The sequence below is a fragment of the Anabrus simplex genome, chromosome 7, assembly GCF_040414725.1.
Source record: "Anabrus simplex isolate iqAnaSimp1 chromosome 7, ASM4041472v1, whole genome shotgun sequence".
NCBI classification, from domain to species: Eukaryota; Metazoa; Arthropoda; class Insecta; order Orthoptera; family Tettigoniidae; genus Anabrus; species Anabrus simplex.
In genome coordinates, this window is record NC_090271.1 from 32,900,697 (window position 1) to 32,925,352 (window position 24,656).

At 38.3% G+C, this 24,656-nt stretch overlaps 1 protein-coding gene across 1 annotated transcript in view; it reads left to right on the plus strand.

Annotated features, from left to right (window-relative positions):
- The window catches only part of LOC136877673 (dynein axonemal heavy chain 8), a 353,345-nt gene that overhangs the window by 212,527 nt on the left and 116,162 nt on the right, over positions 1–24,656 (plus strand). The window contains exons 20-21 of the mRNA XM_068228699.1: positions 5,160–5,456; positions 17,541–18,707. Coding sequence (XP_068084800.1) covers positions 5,160–5,456; positions 17,541–18,707 — 1,464 coding nt within the window. The remainder of the gene's footprint in view (positions 1–5,159; positions 5,457–17,540; positions 18,708–24,656) is intronic.

Genomic DNA, 24,656 nt, shown 5'->3' on the forward strand with positions numbered 1-24,656 from the left:
CTGAGCAATTTGAAAGGAAAATTATGTAGGAATTGATGGCTGCAATATTAAGTTTATGGAAAACACTGTCACTGGCCATTATTTTGTTCTTCTGGAGGTGTTATATGTTGAACAAAGCAAGTCAACACCTCCTTTTGTTGCATTCTAGTCATTGATCTGCTAGGGTTTGTTTTGTTTCATGGTCCAGCTCATTAGTATCATGCATTGAAGACAGTTAAAGCACAGCCTTCTTCTTCTTGGTGATGAAAGACAGTAAGCTGGAAGCCAAATGTACTCGACTCAACTTCGCACAATTTGTCCTGGAGAAATTTGGTATCTTGTTTTTCTCTCTCTCTTCAAGGGCATGGAATTTGCTACCTGCAAACATTAGGGACAATCCCTCTCATCGCAAGTTTAAAGTGGCGTGCCGCGAGTATTTGTTGAGTACATCCTGTGACTTGCTGGATAATTGTTGAGTGAATGAAAGAATGAATGGGATGAAAGAACGGATTATTGCAGTTACATCACTTAAGTGTATTTTACTTTGTGTGTTTTAAAATTAAGGATTCTTTCATTGTCATTTTTAATATTATTACTTAACAATTTACATAAAACGTATTGATGAACACTTACAGGTGTTGATACTGTGGTTGCATAATGATTACAGCACAAAATATATTGAATAAAATAGATACATATACTAAAATCACTTTGAAAAATTAAAACGTTCGTCTAAAAGTAATTGTTACACATTGTTTTTTGAAAAATAATCCATGTCTGACACAAAAATGGATCTTTTTGATAAAAAGCTTGAATAATATATATGACGTCTGATTATAATATATTCGGTCATTCATTGTAGTGTTTACGTGCTTTCTTTTCTTTTCTACGTTACAGTACATAGCCTGCATTTATAGTATTGTACTGTAGGTGGTTTTACGATACTAGTTCATATCAGCAAAATGGAATTATTATTATCTTCGCCTTCCTCATCATCATCAAATTCTGTGTCGTCAGACGAAGAAGATTTTGCTGTTTTGGGTGCTCTACCAATGCCACGAGTGTTCAGGGCTTCGAAAAATCCATTCAATCACTTTAATGAAACCGAATTTCAGATGAGGTACAGGTTAAGAAAACAGACAGTGATGAGGTTAGAACATCAAATTGGTCAAAATATTAGACCTGAAACAAGCCAAAACCAATCTGTAAGTTCATTAAATCAAATTCTGATTATCCTAAGATTTCTAGCAACAGGAGCTTTCCAAATTTTATTAGGTGATGACATTAACCTACATAAATCAACGACATGTCGCATATTGCAGAAGGTGCTCCCTCAAATTGCTGCTTTGTGGGACGAATTTATTTACATGCCAAGAAACCCAGCGGAAACTGCAGAAACGAAAAGAACATTCCATGCCATTTTTGGCTTTCCCTCTGTAATAGGATGCATTGATGGGACACATGTGAAGATTCAGTCTCCGGGTGGTGAAAATGCAGAACCGTATAGAAATAGAAAATCCTACTTTTCCTATAACGTTCAAGTAGTCTGCGATAAAAATCTGCGCATCATGGATATTGTTGCTCGCTGGCCAGGTTCAACCCATGCCAGCACAATCTTCAGTGCTTCTGCACTGAATCTCAGATTTGTTCGAGGAGAATTTCCAAACTCTTTTTTGCTTGCTGACAGTGCATACCAGCAGAAGAAATTCATTCTTACGCCGATTCTAAACCCTGAAAATAATGCGCAAGAACAATACAATTCAGCACATATACGAACAAGAAATTGCATTGAACGGTGCTTTGGAGTTCTTAAGAGACGTTTCCCTATCCTGGCTTTGGGATTTCGCACCAAACGACAAACAACTTTAACAGCAATAGTGGCAGCTGCTATATTACACAACTTAGCGATAGAAGGAAAAGAGGATATGCCGGTCATGGAAATGGATGCAGATTATGACGACCCAGTATCCACAGAAAACCTACCTGATAATGAGGGTAATGCTGTTCGTGCTGCAATTGTGGAAAGCATTTTCAGATAATGTAAAAATGAAACATTTATATTCTAATATAAATTGATATATTAGACTATAGTTTATCACAAATTATAATGTATTAACATAGGCTAATTTTCAGATTAATATGACACGCAAAAAAGGAAAATAGTATTTGTTTTAGATTGTTCTTACATCATTTCAAATTGTTTTAATTTTATTTTGTAATCAAGTTCCTTAATTTTAAATTCATATTCTTGTTTTTCCAACTCCTTAAGAGCACTCTTCTTTTGAATGTCTAATATTTCACATTTTTTATTATGTTTTACTTCCTTCATTTCAAATTCCTTCTTTTTAATTATCGCAAGTTCTTCATCTATATCAGTTTTGGCTTTCTTTCTATTTACAATGCTTTCACTGACGCTGTGGACCTAATCTGATTTTCTTTTAGGTGCTGGTTTAGGCCTAGGGAGTGCTGGAGTCGACAACATTTCATTCACTACATTTACGTCCACCTTATCATTGGCTTCGGTCACTGATTCCACTTGGGTGATGTCATCTGTCCTAGCTGTTTCACTTACAACCTCCTCGGTACATGACGCATCTACTGTAGACGTATCTTTGAATACGGGAACTGAATCATTAAACAAAATAGAACTGGAATCAAATGGATTTTCATCTGGTTCAAATTGATCTTTCAGTGCACCTATAATCTTAAGATCTATTTCATCAGCCTTTGTTTCATGAGTCCCACCACCAGTTAGTGAACACCCAATCTGAAATTAAAGAACATTCACCATTAATATTTACATTTATACTAAATAATCAACATCTTAGTTACTGGTATGCATTTAATATAAGCCTGTAGAATAATAAATACAGATTTTTCATTGCTCTTTTAATTTTATTATATCATTTAAAGGTGATGTGAGGTCTCATATACTCCCATGAAATATAAAACATCTGGACTTCTTTAATTATAAATCTTGCTGGGAACTGTAGTTTATGTTACCTTCTTATCTGTGTCAACACATTTCATACCCAAGGTCAGGGTTAGCTCACTACGATTAAAATTCTCAAGTGGACATCCAGAGCTCACGTCACCAGTTAGGAGAGTATTTTTGTCAATGCATGTTGCGTGGCCCGCGGAAGTAAAACATATCAAATGGCTGGTCCATTGCAGTTATTAAGATTACAAATCCTCAGTTCGGGGAGTATATTAGGGAACTACTATGAACAATGTAGTGATAAGGCTAATTTCTTTTGGCTATTGTAGATTGCAGTTTGTAAGGCTTTCATGTTGTTCAAATTACAGCCTGAAAGACAGGATAAAGTGGGTTTCTTGAAGGGTTTGGGAGCTTATCTAGTAAAATTACATATAAAAGAAAAGTGCGAGTAGCCAGTTTGTTCGCAGTGTACTAAAAAAATTTGCACCAGTTACATCAAGGACGAATGAGTGTCACATCATCAGTGCCGGAATGATAGGTTCCAAAGTGTGCTAAACGTTTCCATTCATAGAATTATATTTGTTTATGCTCCTTTTGTTTTGGATCAGTGAAAAGTGATCTGTTTGGTAATTTGAAGAACATTTTTAGTGACGACAACAATCAAGGTGAAATTTACGAGGATGTCTATGTACTGTGAGTAACAAAGAAGGAAATATATATGTAATTTTTGCATTATTAGGTACTACATATATTCATATTATGAGAGATTATTACATGCTGAATCCGATAAAATAATAGTAGTACTTGTATAAGATGCCGAATGTTTCTCATTGAACTCTATTTTTGTCACAAGTCTCAGAGACCTCACGTCACCAGTAAGATGATATATCAGTACTTACCCTGTCTTCATTATTGTGCTTTCTTGCTTTCCTCTTCATAATGAAATACAGTTCTTTTAACTGTTTTGCAGTCCGTCCTCCTGTCTGGCTGGATGCGTTGAAGACTTAACTTAAGTCCTCCCAAGAACTTTTTTTCTGAGCTACTGTTGCCCCATCAGTCTTCTTATTCTCAATCACTTCTTTTCTTTGAAGAACGAGGTCTATTAACAAGTTCCTCTCGAAAGGACTGAAATTTTTCGCACGTTTAGAATTATCCGACATTTCCGTATTGTGTCGCACCAAATAGCTATCATTCACCGACTTCTTATAATTGCATTGCGATTGAGATGTCTATGTACATGTTTGCCAACCAATTTTCATTATAGAAAACTTCTGCTAGTAAAAGTAACTAGATATTACCAAAATAACCCTAAAACATTTGCGTAGAGACATCTATTGGAGGACGAGAGATACTAAACATGATGGTAACTGTACTGTTTATTACCAGGGCTTATAAATCTTGATTTAAGTTTCCGGAAACTCATTAAAGTTAACAGCGCAGTTAAAGTAACAAGTGCATTTAGGTAACTCACAGGTAACTGTGGTGGACCAGAAACCGGCCATAAGACATCTTGGAATGTTGGATAAAAATCATAATATGTCGAGAAGCACTAAAAAACATAGAAGAACTTGTCGAAAACGCTGCTAAAATTATCCACATGAAAGAAGGTAGGTCTAATTACAATTTCGTGTAACCAGAAAATGCCTCATGTAGACGGGGATGTCCGTAGTAAACAATGTTGTATGATATGTTACATCTTGAGAATGAAATGACAACATTGTTTACTACGGACATCCACGTCTATATGAGGCATTTTCTGGTTACACGAAATTGTCATTTGACCTACCTTCTTTTATTTGGATATTCTGTAGATAGTGGGTTTGAACCCCACTGTCGACAGCCCTGAAGATGGTTTTGCGTGGTTTCCCATTTTCACATCAGGCAAATGCTGGGGGTGTACCTTAATTAAGACCACAGCCACTTCCTTCCCACTCCTAGGCCCTTCCAGTCCCATCATCGCCCTAACACCTATCTGTGTCGGTGCGACGTAAAGCAACTTGAAAAAAAGCCATATATCATTTCATTTTGTTTGTGTTGAGTTGTCTGCAAATTCTAACAAATTTCATTGCTATACTGTAAAAAGCATATTCTAAGCATGATATTTTCATGAAGACTGCTTAAAATTATATTTGAATTATAATTGGTAAAGAGACAAAAGAAGGTGTGATTTATGAGATGAAACTAAAAAGCCAAAAATGAAATTTTTTAAGTGTATTTCACATATTTTGACCTCTTGTGACAGGCTGTTCTGGATGACGCTGCTGCATGTCAGAGGAAAATGGATGCTGCCACTGCGCTTATTAATGGACTGGCTGGTGAGAAAAAGCGCTGGACCGAACAGTCTGCACAGTTCAAGAGCGAAATTGAACGTCTTGTTGGGGACGTGTTGTTGCTCACAGGTTTCCTGTCTTACTCAGGACCTTTCAATCAGGACTTTCGTATCCAATTACAGACACATTGGAAGGAAGAGTTGCTAACTAGACGTATACCTGTTTCAAAGGAAGTCAACATCATCGAGACTCTGTGTGACACTGCCACGGTAAGTCAGTCTTTGTTATTTCATATTACCATCATCATCATGATCATAGCTCCCTCTGTGGATCAGTCTAGAGTGTCGCCCTCCTGATCCCAAGACCACAGGTTTGAACGCAGCAGAGGAAGATGGATTTTTGATGGGCTAGGAAAAAGCCTATTCGTATAATTCATGTTGTACAATGGAAGGCATTTATAGAAAGTGTTGTCGTTTCTTGTGCAATGCTGGTTGCAGGTGTTTGAGCAGTAATACTTCACAATCACTGTCTTCCCTTGGGGTACAGTATGCATTAAATAAACATCATCACAATTATTCACCAAAATCACCATTACATTCACTCTCAGTGGTTCTGATGCACTCTCAACTATCGTGGGGACTACCCGTTCGATCAGTCTATAAAAAATGACGCTATTCTTCATAGTATAGGCACAAGTCTTTGTACTGTGAGCTAGGCTGGGTACCACTCCAATGTTCACATATGCTAGAAACACTGATTCTGTTTCCTGGTGTACATACAACAGTGTTGTTACTAATAAAAGAAGAGACGTTGTAGAGCCATTTGCAGGCAATAAACTACCAAACATGAGAACAAATTTGAACTCTTGTTTTGTAACACTGGTTCTTATTCTGTCTGCTTGCTGATTCTGAATGCTGATGTATAGAATACATTTGTTTATCACCTTTCTTTCCTTCTTTCTTAATCTGCTTACCCTCCAGGGTTGGGTTTTCCCTCAGACTCAGCGAGGGATTCCACCTCTACCGCCTCAAGGGCAGTGTCCTGGAGTGTGAAACATTGGGTCAGGGGATACAACTGGGGAGAATGACCAGTACCTCGCCCAGGCGGCCTCGCCTGCTATGCTGAGCAGGGGCCTTGGTGGGGGATGGGAAGATTGGAAAGGATAGGCAAGGTAGAGAGAAGGAAGCAACCGTGGCCTTAAGTTAGGTACCATCCCAGCATTTGCCTGGAGGAGAAGTGGGAAACCACGGAAAACCACTTCCAGGACGGCTGAGGTGGGAATTGAACACACTCAGTTGACCTCCCGAGGCTGAGTGGACCCCGTTCCAGCCCTCGTACCACTTTTCAAATTTCGAGGCAGAGCAGGGAATCAAACCCGGGCCTCCGGGGGATGGCAGCTAATCACACTAACCACTACACCACAGAGGCAGACTTATTTATCACCTACTGGGTGATAAACACAGTTAGAGGAAGAATAATATAGCTTTAGACTGAATAGATCAACAATAGACTTGATATTTACAGTGTGAACGATAATGGAAAAACATCAGGAAAGGGACAAGGAAATCATCTTTGTATTTTTGGATTTGGAAAAAACTTATGATACAGTTAAGAGGAAACATGTATAAGAATGCCTACTGAAAAGGAATGTACCAAAACCATTAATTAAAAATGTTGTATCATGAGAGTAAAAGCAGGGTACAAGTAGGGAGTGGTGACTCTGAAGCATTTTATACAAAAAAGTCTCAAGCAAGGAAGTGCACTGTCACCATTATTGATTATTATACAGGGTTATTACAAATGTTTGAAGCGATTTCATGAATTCATTGTAGCTCCTTGAATTGTCATATGGTCACAAAACTCAACAATCATGTAGAAAAACTCAAAAAGTTTTGGTCTGCTGAAGTCGCACTTCAGATTTCTGCCACGAGAGCTCAGCAGCAGTGAGAAAAGATGGTGACAGGAGCCAAAAAAGCATTTGTTGTGCTTGAAATGCACTTACATCAGTCTGTCATAACAGTGCAGCGACACTTCAGGACAAAGTACCACAAAGATTCACCTACTGCTAACTCCATTTGGCCATGGTATGTGCCGTTTAAAGCTTAAGTATGCCTCTGTAAGTGGTAATCAATGGGTCAGCCTGCAGTGACTGAAGAAACAGTTGATTGCGTGCGGGCAAGTTTCACGCATAGCCCACAGAAGTCGACGCAGAGAGCAAACAGAGAGCTGAATGTACCACAGCCAAACCTTTGGAAAATCTTACAGAAATGACTAAAGCAGAAGCCTTACCGCTTACAATTGCTACAAGCCCTGACTCCCGATGACAAAGTCAAATGCCTTGAATCTTCGGTGTGGTTGCAACAGTGTATGGAAGAGGATGAGTTTAGTACAAAACTTGTCTTCAGTAATGAAGCAACACTTTTTGTTAATGGTACAGTGAACAGACATGATGTGCAAATCTGAGGAAAAGAGAATTCTCACGCTATCGTGCTGCACATTAAAAATTCACCAGAAGTTAATGTGTTTTGTGCAGTCTCACAGTTTAAAGTGTACGGCCCATTTTTCTTCTGCAAAAAATCCATTACAGGACATGTGTGTCTGGACATGCTGTAAAATTGGCTCATGCCGCAACTGGAGGACAGCGCAGACCTCATCTTCCAACAGGATAGTGCTCCACCCCACTTCCATGGTGATGTTCGTCAATTCTCAAACAGGAGATTGCCAGACCAATGAATCGGTCATGGTGGAGCTGATGATCAGCATTTCATGTCATGGCCTCCATGCTCTCCTGGCCTAACTCCATGTGATTTCTTTGTGTGGGGTTACATGAAAGACTCAGTGTTTATAACTCCTCTCCCAACAAACCTACCAGAACTGCGAGCTTGCATCAACCATGCTTTAGAATCCATTGATAGGGACATGTTGTGCTGAGTGTGGGGCGAACTTGATTATAGGCTTGATGTCTGCAGAATGACTAAAGGGGCACATATCGAACATTTGTAAATGTCAAAAATCTTTTTGAGTTTTTTTATGTGCGCGTAAAGCCTTGTGACAATATATCAAATAATAAAGTTATTGTCGAGCTTTGGAATCACTCAAATCATTTGTAAGAACCCTGTATTGATGGATAAAATTATAAAACATGTAAAAGAGGGTATCAGTAGTGATGAGGTGAATGCTTTGGTATTTTGGTATTTTCAGATGATTGATTTGGGGAAAGGGAGAAAAGAATCACAAAGGAGACTGGACATTTGGAACAAAAATGGTAATTAGTAACATGAAAACTGTAATCATGCACTGTGGAAAAGAGAAGCCAAGTGAACATAGACGGAGAATGGTTAGAGAATGTAGAACAGTTTACATATCTGTGTAGCATTATTAATGGAAGTAATGAAATCAACCCTGAAATTAATGACAGACTAAGTAAAGGTACATTTTACCATCGGGATGACAAAGTACCCAAGATAACGAAATTAACATTATATAAACAGTATTTCATTCACTTGTCACATAGGACTAGAAATGCTGGTAACTAATAAGAGACAAGATAGTAAGATCCAAGTAGTAGAAATGAAATTTTTAAGAACATCAGTTAAAATGACAAGAAGAGATATTAAAATCAGAAAAGAGCTAAATATAGAACTGTCAGTACAGAAGATACAGAAAACAAGACTGAGATGGTTTGGACATGTAAAAAGAATGGGAAAGGAACAGGTAGTAAGAAGGGAATTGGAAAGAGTAGTTAAGGAAAAGAGACCAGTTGAAAAACTGAGAAGAATGTGAATAGATCAGATTTAGAAGGATAACAGAGAAGCTGGATTGGATGTATTGGAAGTAATGGAGCAGGAAAAGTGGAAGGACAGAAAGGAATGGGACATTGATGATGATGATGATGATGATGTCCCAGTTACAGATGATATAATAGAAAGTTAAATAAAAAATTAAGTAATATATTACAACCATCCGTGGATGTGGGTGGTTCGAAGTGATTTGTTTTGTTTTCAATTAAACCTTGACTAGTTTCAACGGTTTGCAATAAATTCCACTCACGGGCATGGTCATTCGGCGAGTACTGATTATATCCCTTTTCCAACATCAGGCTCATGTACACAGAGTAAATTCTACGTCCTACCTAACTACATAAGGCTATTAAATAATAATTTATGAAATGAGAAGATTGCAATATAATTTTGGAAGGATATTTCACTTTGATTAACTGTTCATGGAAATAGAATAATAATAATAATAACCATTTGACTAGACAACATGATGGAGAATTAAAAAAAATCACATTGATTAATCTTTGTTGGTTTCCATTAACATATTATGAACATTTATCTGACGTTAAATTCATAAAATTCATAAATAAATTCATCACAACATTTCTGAAATTCTTGTCCACGAAATGATGAATTATGAATTATTAACAGTTCTCTGAAAATCTGCCAATCATAAGATAATTAATTTGTAATCATTCACTTTGTTCATTCATCTGTGTCACATATCAGCCCACAGTCTGCCTTCCCACATTATATCTGTTTTGATCGTCAAACTATCTATCTAACATACAATTTGAGTATCCCAATGATCCAATCTTCCTAACGTTGCATGGAAATGTAATCATCTGGAAATCAGCCAAAGTGACCAAATAATTTCAATAAATAAATCAATCATGGTGATGACAGCACTCATCTGGAACTTTCTGCTTCACCATACCTAAAATAAACCACCTCTAACTACTGACATACTCAGTGTAAATAGTAATAATGGGATGTCCTCACTGCGTCTGCTGTCCTCCAAAAATTACCTGTAAGTAACACTACTGCCCAAAATCAACTACTACAAGCGACTACTCTGAATGCTAATGTATTGCAACAGGAGACATTAACCTCTTAAACAACACATCTCACTGTTTATTGATGTCATTTATCGAAGATCCTCTCAGATTCATCTGTTAATATACTCGTCTTACCTTCTTGCCATACCATAAATTCATATTTCAATGATTTCCACATGCTCGACATTTAATATCTCCAGGATACCTTTTGAAACACTGTCATCACATCATATTGCTCGCCTATCCGAAAATCTTTAAAACATTGCATGATGAACATCTCATTTAATCCATTACCAATCTAGGTTCATTGACATTCTCGAGGACTTACTACATTGCCGTAGTATCAATCTCAATAAACCACATTATCATAATAATCACATTACATTACCATAATATTCTCAACGATCCTATCATTTACCATATCTTACATCAAAATGTGCACCATACCTACATCATCATTCTAAATACACAAGCGCATGTATCCGAAGAACCTCAATTATTTGTGTATAAAATCATCTCATAATTGACAGCATACTCGCACTTCACTAAATTATTATGCGACACAAATCATTCTATAGAAGATCTCGACACTGACATATTAATTATATATTATCACTCACTAGAATTACATACGCAGCACTCAGTATTACCTTATTTACAAACAGACTCTTACAAACATTCAGACAGTATTAGGAAATTCCATAAAAATATTACCTCACTTGTATGCCTTCATCACCTGACATTCTCGGCAAACCGAATTGCTACTCTTACCAATGATCGAGTTATCACTCTGACAGATACACAATGACAGTCACATTAGGTTACTCAAGCTGTATACTCATTAGGTCACCTGAATCACATGGTAACAAATCTATACTACTATAAGCTCTCTACAGATAGAGTAAAGGAAGACAATGCCTGGGTACTTATCATTGACGACTCTGGTTTTCATCCCATCCCCTTGGTTGCAGTAGCCATGGACATTCATTTCCATATCATTACAGTAATTCCACCTGAACTCGGACCCATCAAGACATTAATCTTGACTTAGGCCCATATTTCTGCCTTGATTGGATTCATTATAATGATAACCAGGTTCATCGTCCTTCCTTGTACAAATGATATTAATACAGTGCAAATAGATTTTGAATTATCTCAATATTGTTTACGACACTCGCCTTTCGTATATTAACGTTGTTCAATATGTTATCGAGCTCTTAAAACCTTACATTATCTTTAAATTCCTTATAATCTCATCAATTACTTCTCAACATGTACCAGAGCTGTTCTTTAGTCAACCTTCTTCAATGTTTTTTCCATTCATTGTCATAAAAACAAAATCTTATTTTTATAATACTACAATAATACGTCAGTTCGCATTTCATGATTCCTACTAAAACTACTATGCTGTAATCTCCCTTTCATCTGTTTTTGACATTTGAGGAACATTTTGTCTAACACAGTCGCTTTCTTCATTCAAGGAAATACACAAAGGAACACACTCTGCCATTCATTCATCTTCTTAATGCACACACACCTTCTTGATGATTAAACTTGCACTATTCCAAACTGTTCCATGGCCTCCGCCACGTGACATTCTGGACCTGAATGTTACATATGAGATTTAACTTCTTCACAGCTGTTGATGTGATCTTTTATTTGCTGGTCTCTATTCGTGTCCCAATTCATGTTTTCTTAAAACCAATCATCTGAATACCACGGGGTTCTGAGCTTATGAAATTCCCCTGATTTTATTCCATTAAATTTCCTCTTAAATGAGCGAGTTATCTCGGTTTATGTACGTAGTTGGATGTATTCCTGCTGGACGTGTACTTCTGCACAGTTTCTGTTGATCTATTCTTATCATAATTTTCAATGGTTCCTTCATTATCGACCTAGAGACCATTGAAAGGTTATAAGATACACAAACATACAGATTGTGAAGACACAGAGATGGAAATAAAACAGACCATGAAGAAAATTATATCCTTGCCAATTAAGGCTTTCATGACCAGAGATCAAAATATAACAGCAATAGAATAGGGGGTGGGTGTGTGTGTGTGAGTGTGTGTGTGTCTCTCTCTCTCTCTCTCTCTCTCTCTCTCTCTCTCTTACGACTGATCATTTTTTGGGCTGTTTGTTGGCCAGCAGATGAATGTCCTATCAGTTGTTTACCTAGTCATTTCTTAAATGATTTCAAAGAAGTTGGAAATTTATCCAAAATCTCCGTTGGTAAATTATTCCAATCCCTAATTCCACTTTCTATAAATTAACATTTTCCCCAGTTTGTCCTCTTCAATAATAACTTTATCTTCATATTCTGATCTCTCCTACTTTTAGGAATATTCAAGCTTATTTGTCTACAAATGTCATTCCACGCCATCTCTCCGTTGGGAACATACCACTAGTTGAGCAGCTTGTCTACTCCCAACATAAAGCTCGCAAACTTTTCATAACATTGCTCTTTTGTTGGAAATCGTACACAACTAACCATATTGGTTTCTTTTGAATCATTTCCAGTTCTTGTATCAAGTATTCCTGGTGAGGGTTACATAACAAATTATCTCTGTTTAATTCAGGAAAAATACATCCTTATTCCAATTTTAATGAACCCTGCATACTCTGGAACCATTCTCTAAGTGAGATCTTACCAGTGATTTATGTGCCCGCTTTTCATCCTTATTACAACCCCTAAGTACCCATATAACTAGGGCCTGGATGTTTACAACATAAAAATATTATAAATATGCAAGCATTTATGACCTGAAAATGTATTAAAATATGACAATAAATATGACTTAACAGTTTTTGATCACATTTTCGAAATCTTCAAAATCTTACTGTTGTTAAATTAACATGATAATGAAAATATACTTTTAAAATCTAGAAAATTTGAACATAATAAATGAGTAATAATATTAATTTTATTGTTATATTTAGAATTTATTTAATTACTCAATCCAGAGGTAACTGTCAACTCTGCACAGTATGAAATACATACATACCTTATCATTATAGACTGTTATGCCTTTCAGCGTTCAGTCTGCAAGCCTCTGTGAATTTATTAAACGTCGCCATAATCCTCGATTTGCACCTAATGTTGTCGCCTCATTTAGTTCTGTATCTCTTATCCTTAAATTTGTTAGAAACCGAGTCTAACCATCTTCGTTTTGGTCTACCTCTCTCTTACCCTCCATAACAGAGTCCATTATTCTCCTAGGTAACCTATCCGCCTCCATTCGCCTCACATGACCTCACCACCGAAGCCGGTTTATGCCTACAGCTTCATCCATCGAGTTCATTCCTAAATTAGCCTTTATCTCCTCATTCCAAGTACCCTCCTGCCATTGTTCTCACCTGTTTGTACCAGCAATCATTCTTGCTACTTTCATGTCTGTTACTTCTAACTTGTGAATAAGATATCCTGAGTCCACCCAGCTTTTGCTCCCATAAAGCAAAGTTGGTCTGAAAATAGACCGATATAAAGATAGCTTCGTCTGGGAGCTGACTTCCTTCTTACAGAATACTGTTGATCGATACTGCGAGCTCACTGCATTAGCTTTACTACACCTTGATTCAATCTCACTTACTATATTACCATCCTGGGAGAACACACAACCTCACTACTTGAAATTATCGACCTGTTCTAGTTTTGTATCACCAATCTGACATTCAATTCTGTTGAATTTCTTACCTACTGACATCAATTTAGTCCTTGAGAGGCTAATTTTCGTACCATACTCATTGTACCTCTTTTCAAGTTCCAAGATATTAGACCGCAGGCTTGCAGCACAATCTGCCATTAAGACCAAGTCATCAGCATAGGCCAGACTGCTTACTACATTTCCACCTAACTGAATCCCTCCCTGCCATTTTATACCTCTCAGCAGATGATCCATGTAAACTACGAATAGCAAAGGTGAAAGATTGCAGCCTTGTCTAACCCCTGTACGTAACCTGAAGCAAGAACTCATTCTACCATCAATTCTCACTGAAGCCCAATTGTCAACATAAATGCCTTTGATTGATGTTAATAATCTACCTTTAATTCCATAGTCCCCCAGTATAGCGAACATCTTTTTCCTTGGTACCCTGTCATATTATTTCTCTAGATCTACGAAACATAAACATAACTGCCTATTCCTCTCGTAGCATTTTTTAGTTACCTGGCGCATACTGAAAATCTGATCCTGACAGCCTCTCTGTGGTCTGAAACCACACTGGTTTTCATCCAACTTCCTCTCAACGACTGATCGCACCCTCCCTTCCAAGATGCCAATGAATACTTTGGCTGGTATACTAATCAATGAGATACCTCGATAATTGTTGCAATCCTTCCCGTTCCCTTGCTTATAGATAAGTGCAATTACTGTTTTGTCCAATCTGAAGGTACCTTACCAACATTCCATGTTAATTTTATTACTCTATGAAGCAATTTCATCCCTGCCTTCCCACTATACTTCACCATTTCAGGTCTAATTTCATCTATTCCTGCTGCTTTATGATAATGGAGTTTATATACCATCCTTTCCACTTCCTCAAGCATAATTTCATCAACATCATTTTCCTCCTCCCCATGAGCTTGGCTGTTCACAACACCACCAGGATGATTTCCTTTTACATTGAGAAGATGTTCAAAATATTCCCTCCACCTCTCCAGTGATTCCCCAGGATCTATTATGAGTTCACCTAAATTACTCAAAACACTGTTCATTTCCTTTTTCCCTCCCTCCCTTCCTAAGATTCTTTATTACTATCCAGAAAGGTTTCCCTGCTGCTTGACATAGCCTTTCCAGGTTATTACCAAAATCTTCTCACGACTTCTTTTTGGATTCAGCAACTATTTGTTTTGCTCTGTTTCTTTCATCTACATACAAATCCCTGCCTGCCTCGGCCCTTGTTTGGAGCCATTTCTGATAAGCCTTCTTTTTACGTTTACAAGCTGCTCTCACTTCATCATTCCACCAAGATGTTTGCCTTTTCCCATCTGTACACACAGTTGTTCCTAGGCATTTCCTTGCTGTTTCTACTACAGCATCCCTGTATGCCACCCATCCACTTTCTATATCCTGAACCTGCTTACTGTCCACTGTTCGAAATTTCTCACTAATCATATCCATGTACTTCTGTCTAATTTCCTCGGCCTGGAGATTTTCTACCCTTATTCGTTTGCAGACAGATTTCACTTTCTCTACCCTAGGCCTAGAGATACTTAGTTCACTACAGATCAGATAGTGGTCTGTATCATCGAAAAATCCCCAGAAAACTTGTACATTCCTAACAGATTTCCTGAATTCAAAGTCGGTTAAGATATAGTTTATCATGGATCTGGTACCCCTAGCCTCCCATGTATAGCGGTGAATAGCCTTATGCTTGAAGAATGTGTTCGTAACTGCTAAACCCATACTAGCACAGAAGTCCAGCAAACGCTTCCCATTCCCATTAGCTTCCATATCTTCCCCACATTTACCAATCACCCTTTCGTATCCTTTAGTTATATTCCTAACTCTCGCATTGAAATCGCCCATTAGCACTATTCGATCCTTGCTGTTGACCCTGACCACGATGTCACTCAATGCTTCATAAAACTTGTCAACTTCATCCTCATCTGCACCCTCACATGGTGAATACACTGAGCTGTAGGAATATATGAAGAATATTTAAAGACTTCTTCTTCTCTACAGCTGAGTGAACTAATTTCTTAAAACAAAAGTGTTTTCAGGAAATTCTAAAAACAATTTTTCATAAGACCATCTTTAAAACAACTGCGTTTCAAATGCTCTGTTATACGTGCGATATGGCTGAAGATGACCTTTAGATAGGTCGAAACTAGTCTCATTAAATAATAATAATTTCGTGCGGCTATTTCTAGCCAAGTGCAGCCCTTGTAAGGCAGACCCTCCGATGTGGGTGGGCGGCATCTGCCATTTGTAGGTAACTGCGTGTTACTGTGGTAGAGGATAGTGTTTTGTGTGGTGTGTGAGTTGCAGGGATGTTGGGGCAGCACAAACACCCAGCCCCCGGGTCACTGGAATTAACCAATTAAGGTTAAAATCCCCAACCCGGCCGGGAATCAAACCCGGGACCCTCTGAACCGAAGGCCAGTACGCAGACCGTTCAGCCAACGAGTTGGATGTCCCATTAAATGTTTATTTATTATTATTATTATTTACGTTTTATGGCCTTCATTGGACCACTCTAGCCAACTTTATACAAAGAATTTTTCAGTTTTCTGTCAGCCCAGTACTTCTTCATTCTCTCTGATCTTATCCTTCTTTCTTCATCAGAAATCACCCTTCCTATTGTCTGTTTGTTGATTCTGATTTGCAGTCTGCTTTGTTTGTCTGTGAGTTTCTTGATTTTGTTGGTTTTGTTTCTTAGGTCTTCCACTCTAATTTGTAGTTCATCCATACCTTCCTTGATTTCTGTAATCCACTTAATGTTGCACTTACTATTCCATAATTTTTCTATTATTCTCCTTATTTAATAAACAATATTTGATTTGTATTGAAAAGGTGGAATAACTCACTTATTATTTTAATTTGGTTTAATCAAAGTTCAATACAGATCTATAAAATGAAATTTATTTCTCTAGATGAAAGCTGGTATGCGAAAATGGAATAAAAAGATATAAACATGAAAATTCATGGGGAAATATGACCATAAATATGAAAAATTACTGGAAAATGACAAAAAACGTTTAAAGATTCAAAATGACATTATGTGACCTGTGAAAATTGCATAATTTTAGTCACCATAGATAAAATCATGCTTAACTTGTATTTTCCATGATAATAATAATAATAATAATAATAATAATAATAATAATAATAATAATAATAATAATAATAATAATAATAATAATAATAATAATAATAATAATAATCGTATGGCCTCAGCTACCATGTGCAGACATTTCGATTTGATGCCATCTGGCTGTCTGCTCGTCAATTTCGACGTTCTGTTTTACTCTAGGCCCACTAGTGGCAGACAGAGTAAACCAGATCTCTCTTGGGCGTCTATGGCTGAGATTTAATGAATTTTGTCGGGTAAACACCAAATGTGTCACCAGAGATCTTTTACATGCCGACATCGTACGACATGGAGTATCGAATGGACTTTTTTCCGCCCATCAAAAATCCGACTACCTCTGCCGGGTTTGAACCCGCTATCTTGGGATCCGGAGGCCGACACTCTACCACTGATCCACAGAGGAAATAATATAATAAAACAAAATATGACATGTCATAAACATCTGGCCCTACTCATAACCTTGTGAAGGGATCTGTAAACTTTCTTTGTGATCCTTTTTATGTGTTTACCAAACAAAGACCTTTCCTTATACTAATAATACCTAGGTACTTCCAGCAATCCCCCTGAGGTACTTTCACCCCATCAACACAATAATTAAAACTGAGAGGACTCCATTAACAACCTGACTTTCCACACTGTTTACCATCATACTTTACCTTAATTAAATTGTGATGGTCTTTATTATATACTCTTTTGTTTTCAGATTGGTGAATGGAACTTGCAAGGACTTCCAAACGATGAACTTTCCATTCAGAATGGAATCATTGTAACAAAAGCTCCTCGATTTCCACTTCTTATTGATCCTCAGGGCCAGGGAAAAATATGGATTCGCAATAAAGAGAAAGATAATGATCTTCAGGTTACTTCGCTCAATCATAAATATTTCCGAAATCACATTGAGGATTGCTTATCTCTAGGCCGACCACTGCTGATTGAAGATGTTGGGGAAGAGCTTGATCCTGCTCTGGATAATGTTCTTGAAAAGAACTATATTAAAATTGGAACTACTTTCAAAGTAAAAGTTGGTGATAAGGAGGTTGATGTTTCCCTTGATTTCCGATTGTACATCACAACTAAGTTACCTAACCCAGCATACACACCGGAAATTGCTGCCAGGACATCTATGATAGACTTTACTGTCACCATCAAAGGGCTTGAGGATCAGCTATTAGGTCGGGTAATTCTCTTTGAGAAGAAAGAGCTTGAGTTCGAGAGAACATCGCTAATCCAAGATGTGACATTCAACAAAAGAAAGATGAAGGAGTTGGAGGAAAACTTACTCTACAAACTGACAACAGTACAGGGCTCCTTGGTAGATGATGAGTCTGTTATTGAAGTCTTGAACGTGACCAAGGACACGGCCACACAAGTGAGGGAGAAACTCATCATCGCTGCTGATACGGAGGTCAAAATCACTGCCGCCCGTGAAGAGTTCCGACCTGTAGCTACGAGGGGAAGTGTTCTCTACTTTCTTGTGGTTGAAATGTCAAAGGTTAACTGTATGTACCAGACCTCACTCGTTCAGTTCCTGGAGCGATTTGATTTGTCTATGGAACGATCAGATAAAACGCCCTTGCCTTCAAAAAGAATATATAACATAATAGAATACTTAACATTTGAAATATTCAGGTATAAAGCTCGTGGTTTATATGAGGAACATAAGTTTCTCTTCACTCTTCTCATGACTCTAAAGATCGATTTAGAGAGGAGGTACATAACATACGAAGAGTTTCAGACTTTCATTAAAGGTGGAGCTGCTTTAGACTTGAATACTGTGCAACCAAAACCCAACAAATGGATCACTGACATGACTTGGCTGAATCTTGTACAGTTGTCATCATTGCGGCAGTTCCAGAACATCGTAAATCAGGTTAGTCTTGCAGATTCCCTTTTAAAAAATTCCAAGCTATAAAGGTTGTTCAATTGAAACAGAGACTGGTGTCTAGGAATTTACCCTGTATGTTTTGGACAATGTACACTATATCATATCTTTGTAGCTTAACTGCTCACTGGCCGGATCTGAGTAGCTAACCTGCAAATGAGCCAAATAACTACCTTGAGCGAGATAGATATATGAAATAAATTTAATTTTGGTTCGTACTGACAATTTATCACTATCAACAAGGATGAAAAGTCCATCTATTCAATACTTTGTATAATATGTCAATATTATTTACTGCATTGGGACTAGTTTCGACCTTTGTATTGGGTCATCTTCAGCCTTAAATTATAAATGGAAAAGAATATTAAATGTAACTTGAAAACACCAACACCTAATATAACACTATTGGCATGTCTTGAAGCATTGATGAAATTTGCTGTGGTTCTATTTATATCCAAAGAAAACCAAATAAAAGTACAACATTAAACCCTCCAATTCATATACCCATACCACCACCTCCTGTCCCTCCCCACCCACAACCACCATGAGCTGTTCCTCTATATCCCACTAGCCAATCTGTCTAGTGCTGGTATTGTGTATCTACCACTAGTTCACAAAACACTAAAGATGTATCTTATATATTTTCTTTATACTGATTCATTTCCCATTTTATTTTCTAGACATTCATCTTATATGAAATAATTTGAAAGGTCATTCAACCAGATCAGAAGGTCACAGACTCATACTGTGAATGTCCCTATTAATACCACAAAAATGGTGGTTACATAATCTTAGCGATAGTTAAATCTGAAGAACAAAGACATCCATCACATATAGACCATCTTTTAAACTCCAACAATAATACAAGATGAAAGCTACACCAAACGGACATCATAATAATATACTGCTTTATATTAAATCTCTTGTTGCCAGGCGGTAGTGCGAGCATCCGCCTTTTAAATTGCCAGAGCCGATTACATCGGCCGGCTTAAAATTCTGTCGATGTACGTAATTTTGAGGCAACCTATAGTGACGTGCATATTTTTATTACAACCTGTAGTAAAGGGGCTACATGTTATTGTGTGCCTGGCCTTGCTTTGGCAGTTCTAAGAGGGTGTTATACCTTTCACAAGAGTCGTTTCCTGTGTTTACAAATACCGCTAACCGGTCAGTAAGAGGCTCCTTGCAGTGAGTGGATTTGTGACAGGAAAATGGCATGTTTTTCACGTGATAATTTTTCAGCAGGTATTGATGACAATAAATTAATGCAGTATTTAGAACAGTGCGAAGTTAACGCTGATGATTTATCGGATAGCGATAGGGAATTTAATTCAGAGAGTAGCGACGAAATTATACCGGACACGTCCGCAGAATTACCGCAGCTAAAGAAGAGATGTTTAATTGTGTCTAACAGCACTAAAGCTACTCTGAATATGGTGGTAGATGAAACTAGTGATAAGGAATATGATGATGATGATGTCTCTGGAGAACATTTTGTGGAAATTTGTCCCAATGAACACGACAACATTCCTCAACCTCTTGTCTCCTTCAAGGAAGTTCTTGGTCCTAAACATGCCCTACCGTCTGATTCTCCGCCCATATTATATTTCAAATTGCTTTTCACTTACTCTCTGCTAAACCTTATAGTCACATATAGTCTTCTATCATTACCTAAATGCCGGTCTCCGCGGGCCAAGTGTAGCGTGCCTGCCGCTCACCCGGAGGTCATGGGTTCGATTCCCGCCCAGGTCAAGAATTTTTGCCTGGTCCTGAGGGTTGGTTCGAGGTTCACTCAATCTAAGTGACCCTAAGTGATTGCAATTGAGGAGATATCTGAGGGTGAGATGGCGACCCCGGTCTGAAAAACCAAGAATAATTACTGAGAGGGTCCGTCTCACTGACCATGATTCACCTCGTAAACTGTAGGTACCGAACTGAGCAGCGGTCGCTTAGTAGGTCAAAGCAAATCACGGCTTTAGTGCCATACATTTCTTAATTTCGTAAATTCTGTTGTATTGTAAAATTATTTTTCTAATATATACTACAATCGAAAACGAGAAACTATTTTATCTGAAAACAAAAACTATAATATCAACTACTATTTTTTACTTATTTAATAATACAGAATTATTTTAATACTGTGTTGTCCGCACGTAGAAAATTTGTTGTCAGTATTTGCCAAACATCGATACATACACGCGAATTTTATCGGTGAGTAAAATTGTCTTGTTTTTATTAGTGACATATGTTTCAATTTTTATTTTTATGTTTTTATTTTTCTCGTTCAAATTAGTTATTCTATAGAATTGTATTTAGAAATACATTATACATAATTACGTATATTCTTTTGTATCGTAAATTATTTTTTCAAAGTAGATATTGAGAGAGAAAGTGCGAAAATATTTTTCTCTTCCTAAAAATAAGCGTTTTCGACAATTATAAATCAACAATGAAACGTCTTTGACTCTTTATATCACTCCAAACCAGTTTCTTATTCTGCGTAGTCGATATGTAGAAAATTTCAGGCCGGTATTTGATATACACCGGTAGATATAGCGAATTTTAAAATACATGTATTTCCACTGAAAACGGCCTGGCACTTTACAGTAGTAGAGTGGAGGCGGAGCTCTGGCCTCTTCCAGCTGATGGGGAGCGGCCGACCAGATCGGCTCTTGGCTCCAAGAGGGTTAAGATTACGATTATCTTAAAAGAAAACTTGAGTCAAAAGTGTTGGACATGTGTGCAAGATTGTACTGTTTTACATTAAGACTGTGATTTCCTTAAAAGAAAACTTGAGTCAAAAGTGTTGGACGTGTGTGCAAGATTGTACTGTTTTACATTAAGACTAACTTCACCATTGTCCGGTCCCAAGTCCGGAATGGGAAAGGAGGAGGGTTAGCTGTCTTGGCACCAGCTATAAAAACAGCTAACGCCGAGTGTCGAGCGATGGTAAATAACTCGACCCCCCATAGGGGTGAACGACTGTGGGCGAATGAGCCCCTTAGGGTGGGGTGATGGTCCCCTCAGTGTAGGAAATAACACTGGAACCCATCATCTGTGTCTTTGGCCCAACGGCAAAATGGACAGAGGAACCTCCTTTTGTGGTTCTCATCGGTTGTGGAGGCAGATGAGGTCATGCCAGACAGACTGGCTGTGAAGGCGCAACTCAATGGTATTTTGAGTCTGCAGCAATCCGTTGTAGTCGTGGTACTAGAACCTGCATGTCACATTTCATTTGCGCCACAGGGTATAGTTCCAAGATCATAGTGTGTAGGTCACTTCCTTGCAAGCTGCGAACCACCTTAAAAATTCCCGCTTGTGGCACTTTTTCCTGCTGTCACTCCCTTTAACTCAAGTCCAACGACGATGGGATAAGGATGGTGGAGGCAGGTTTTCGGGTGAAACTGGAAGCCTCTAGTTCGGACCTGCATTTTGGCAGCAGATGTGTGATGGTCATCTTTCTGAAACCCCGTGACCGCTCAGGAATTCGGTCCTGCATCTGTGTTTGGGGAGGCCTGTTTAGGATCACTGCTGCCCACCCTGAATGGGGAAGGCCATAGAAAATGTGGGCTAAACATCGATAGTCACACTCTCAGCCGGCTGGAGGCCGCACCCAGCGGGTCACCCCCTATGCGGTCGAAAAACGAAGATTACCAAAACTTAAATTATAGGAATCTGGAATGTTCGAACCCTACTTGATTTGAAAGACAGTAACAGACCTGAGAGAAGAACAGCGCTTGTCACCCATGAGCTTGGACGAATGAACATTGATATTGCCAAATCTATGACACTCACTCATCTCTTGGATGCTGATGTAGAAACTAAAGACCAATTCTACAACCTGCTGAGCACTACCATCACCAAAGTACCACCAAGAGACAAACTCTTACTACTTGGCGATTTCAACGCCAGAGTTGGTAAAGATCACCAATTATGGGGCAATGTGATGGGAAAACATGGACTTGGCACTGTAATGCCAATGGTCTCCTGCTCCTTGGTTTATGTGCTTAACACGAACTCTTCATTACTAATACTCAGTTCCGCCTGCCTAATCACTACAAGACCACTTAGATGCATCCTTGTTCGAAGCACTGGCACATCCTTGATTATATCATCACCAGGCAATGTCCTTATTACAATGACCACAAGAAACGTAGATGACTGCTGGACAGATCATAAGGTGTATTTTGGCCGGTTGAGAATCTCAATTGTTGCAAACCAAAAAGATCCATCCACAACCTGCCCAGAAAGAAATTCGATACTTCTAAACTTCAAATTGAATCCATTGATTAAGATTACAGAAATGCAATCTCAAACAAACTGGCTAGTCATCCAGTTAGCAGTGATAGTACAAATCAGGAATGGGCATGCTTCAGAAGGTCATCACTGAGTCAGCTGAGGAAACAATTGGTGTTTTGAGGAAAAATAATGAAAAAAATAAATGTCTGATCAATGCCAAACGGGTAGCCCACCTATCCTATCTTGAAGATCCGTCTTCCAATGTGAAGAAATCACATTTCTTGGAACTTAAAGGAAAATGTCAGGCACAAATTAGGGAAATTAAGAATAACTGGTGGCAACAAAAAGCTGAAGAACTGCAAAGACTATCTAATGCCCGTGACCTGCAAAACTTCTATGCTGGCATAAAGGAAATATAGGTCCAATTCGATCTTCTTCAGGGTCATTGAAGACTGCTGACAACTCCATCATTTTAACTGATAATGGAGAAATTTTAGAGTGTTGGAAGGAACATTCACTTCTAAATCGTGTCTCCAATGTTGCTGAGGACTTTCTTCATAATGTCCCTCAGCAACCCCAACTACCATGGATGGCAGTTCCACCTACATACAGAGACTTAACCAAAGCACTCAATCAACTAAAACCAAGAAAGGCTCCTGGTCTTGATAACATCCCTCTGGAACTGATATGAAATGGAGGTATACCCTTGAAGACTAGACTTTTCACACTCATCCTTTTGATTCGAGAAACTCGAGAAGTACCTGACGACTTGAAGAATGCTACCATCATCAAGAAAGGTGATTGTATTGTATGTGCAAACTTCCATGGTATATTGCTTTTGTCAATTGCAGGTAAAATTCTCGCAAGAATTCTATTAAACCAGCTCCGAGTTATCTCAGACAGAATTTTGCCTGAGTCTCAATGTGGTTTCCGAACCTCCAAAGGCACAATAGATGTGATATTCTGTGCTAGACAACTCCAGAAAAAATGCAGAGAACAACAGCAGCCTGTGTATTTAGTTTTCTATGATATGGAAAAAGCCTTTGATTCAGTATCGCCGTGCGCGTAGAGGCGCGCGGCTGTGAGCTTGCGTCCGGGAGATAGGTTCGAATCCCACTATCGGCAGCCCTGAAAATGGTTTTCTGTGGTTTCCCATTTTCACACCAGGCAAATGCTGGGGCTGTACCATAATTAAGGCCATGGCCGCTTCCTTCCAACTCCTAGGCCTTTCCTATCCCATCGTCGCCATAAGACCTATCTGTGTCGGTGCGACGTTAAGCCCCTAGAAAAAAAAAAGATTCAGTATCAAAATCTGCTATGTGGAAAGTACTGAGACATTTTGGATGTCCTGAACATTATGTGGAATTGGTTCAAGCTCTTCATGATGGCATGTCTGGACAGGTTCTTGATGATAACTCAGTATCAGATTTGTTCCCAATCACTCATGGATTGAAACAAGGCTGTGTGCTTGCTCCTACACTCTTTGCTCTGTACATGGCTGCCATGCTGCATGAATCATCTGCAAACAACTTAGGCATGGATATTAAATTTCGTTTTGATGGAGGCCTTTTCAATCTGGTAAGACTTCGCTCACAAAGACATACTCTGGTTACCTGGGTGACAGAACTGCAGTATGCCGATGACACCGCATCTCCTGCTCTAACACCTGCAGAACTACAACAGTCTGTCAACTGCTTT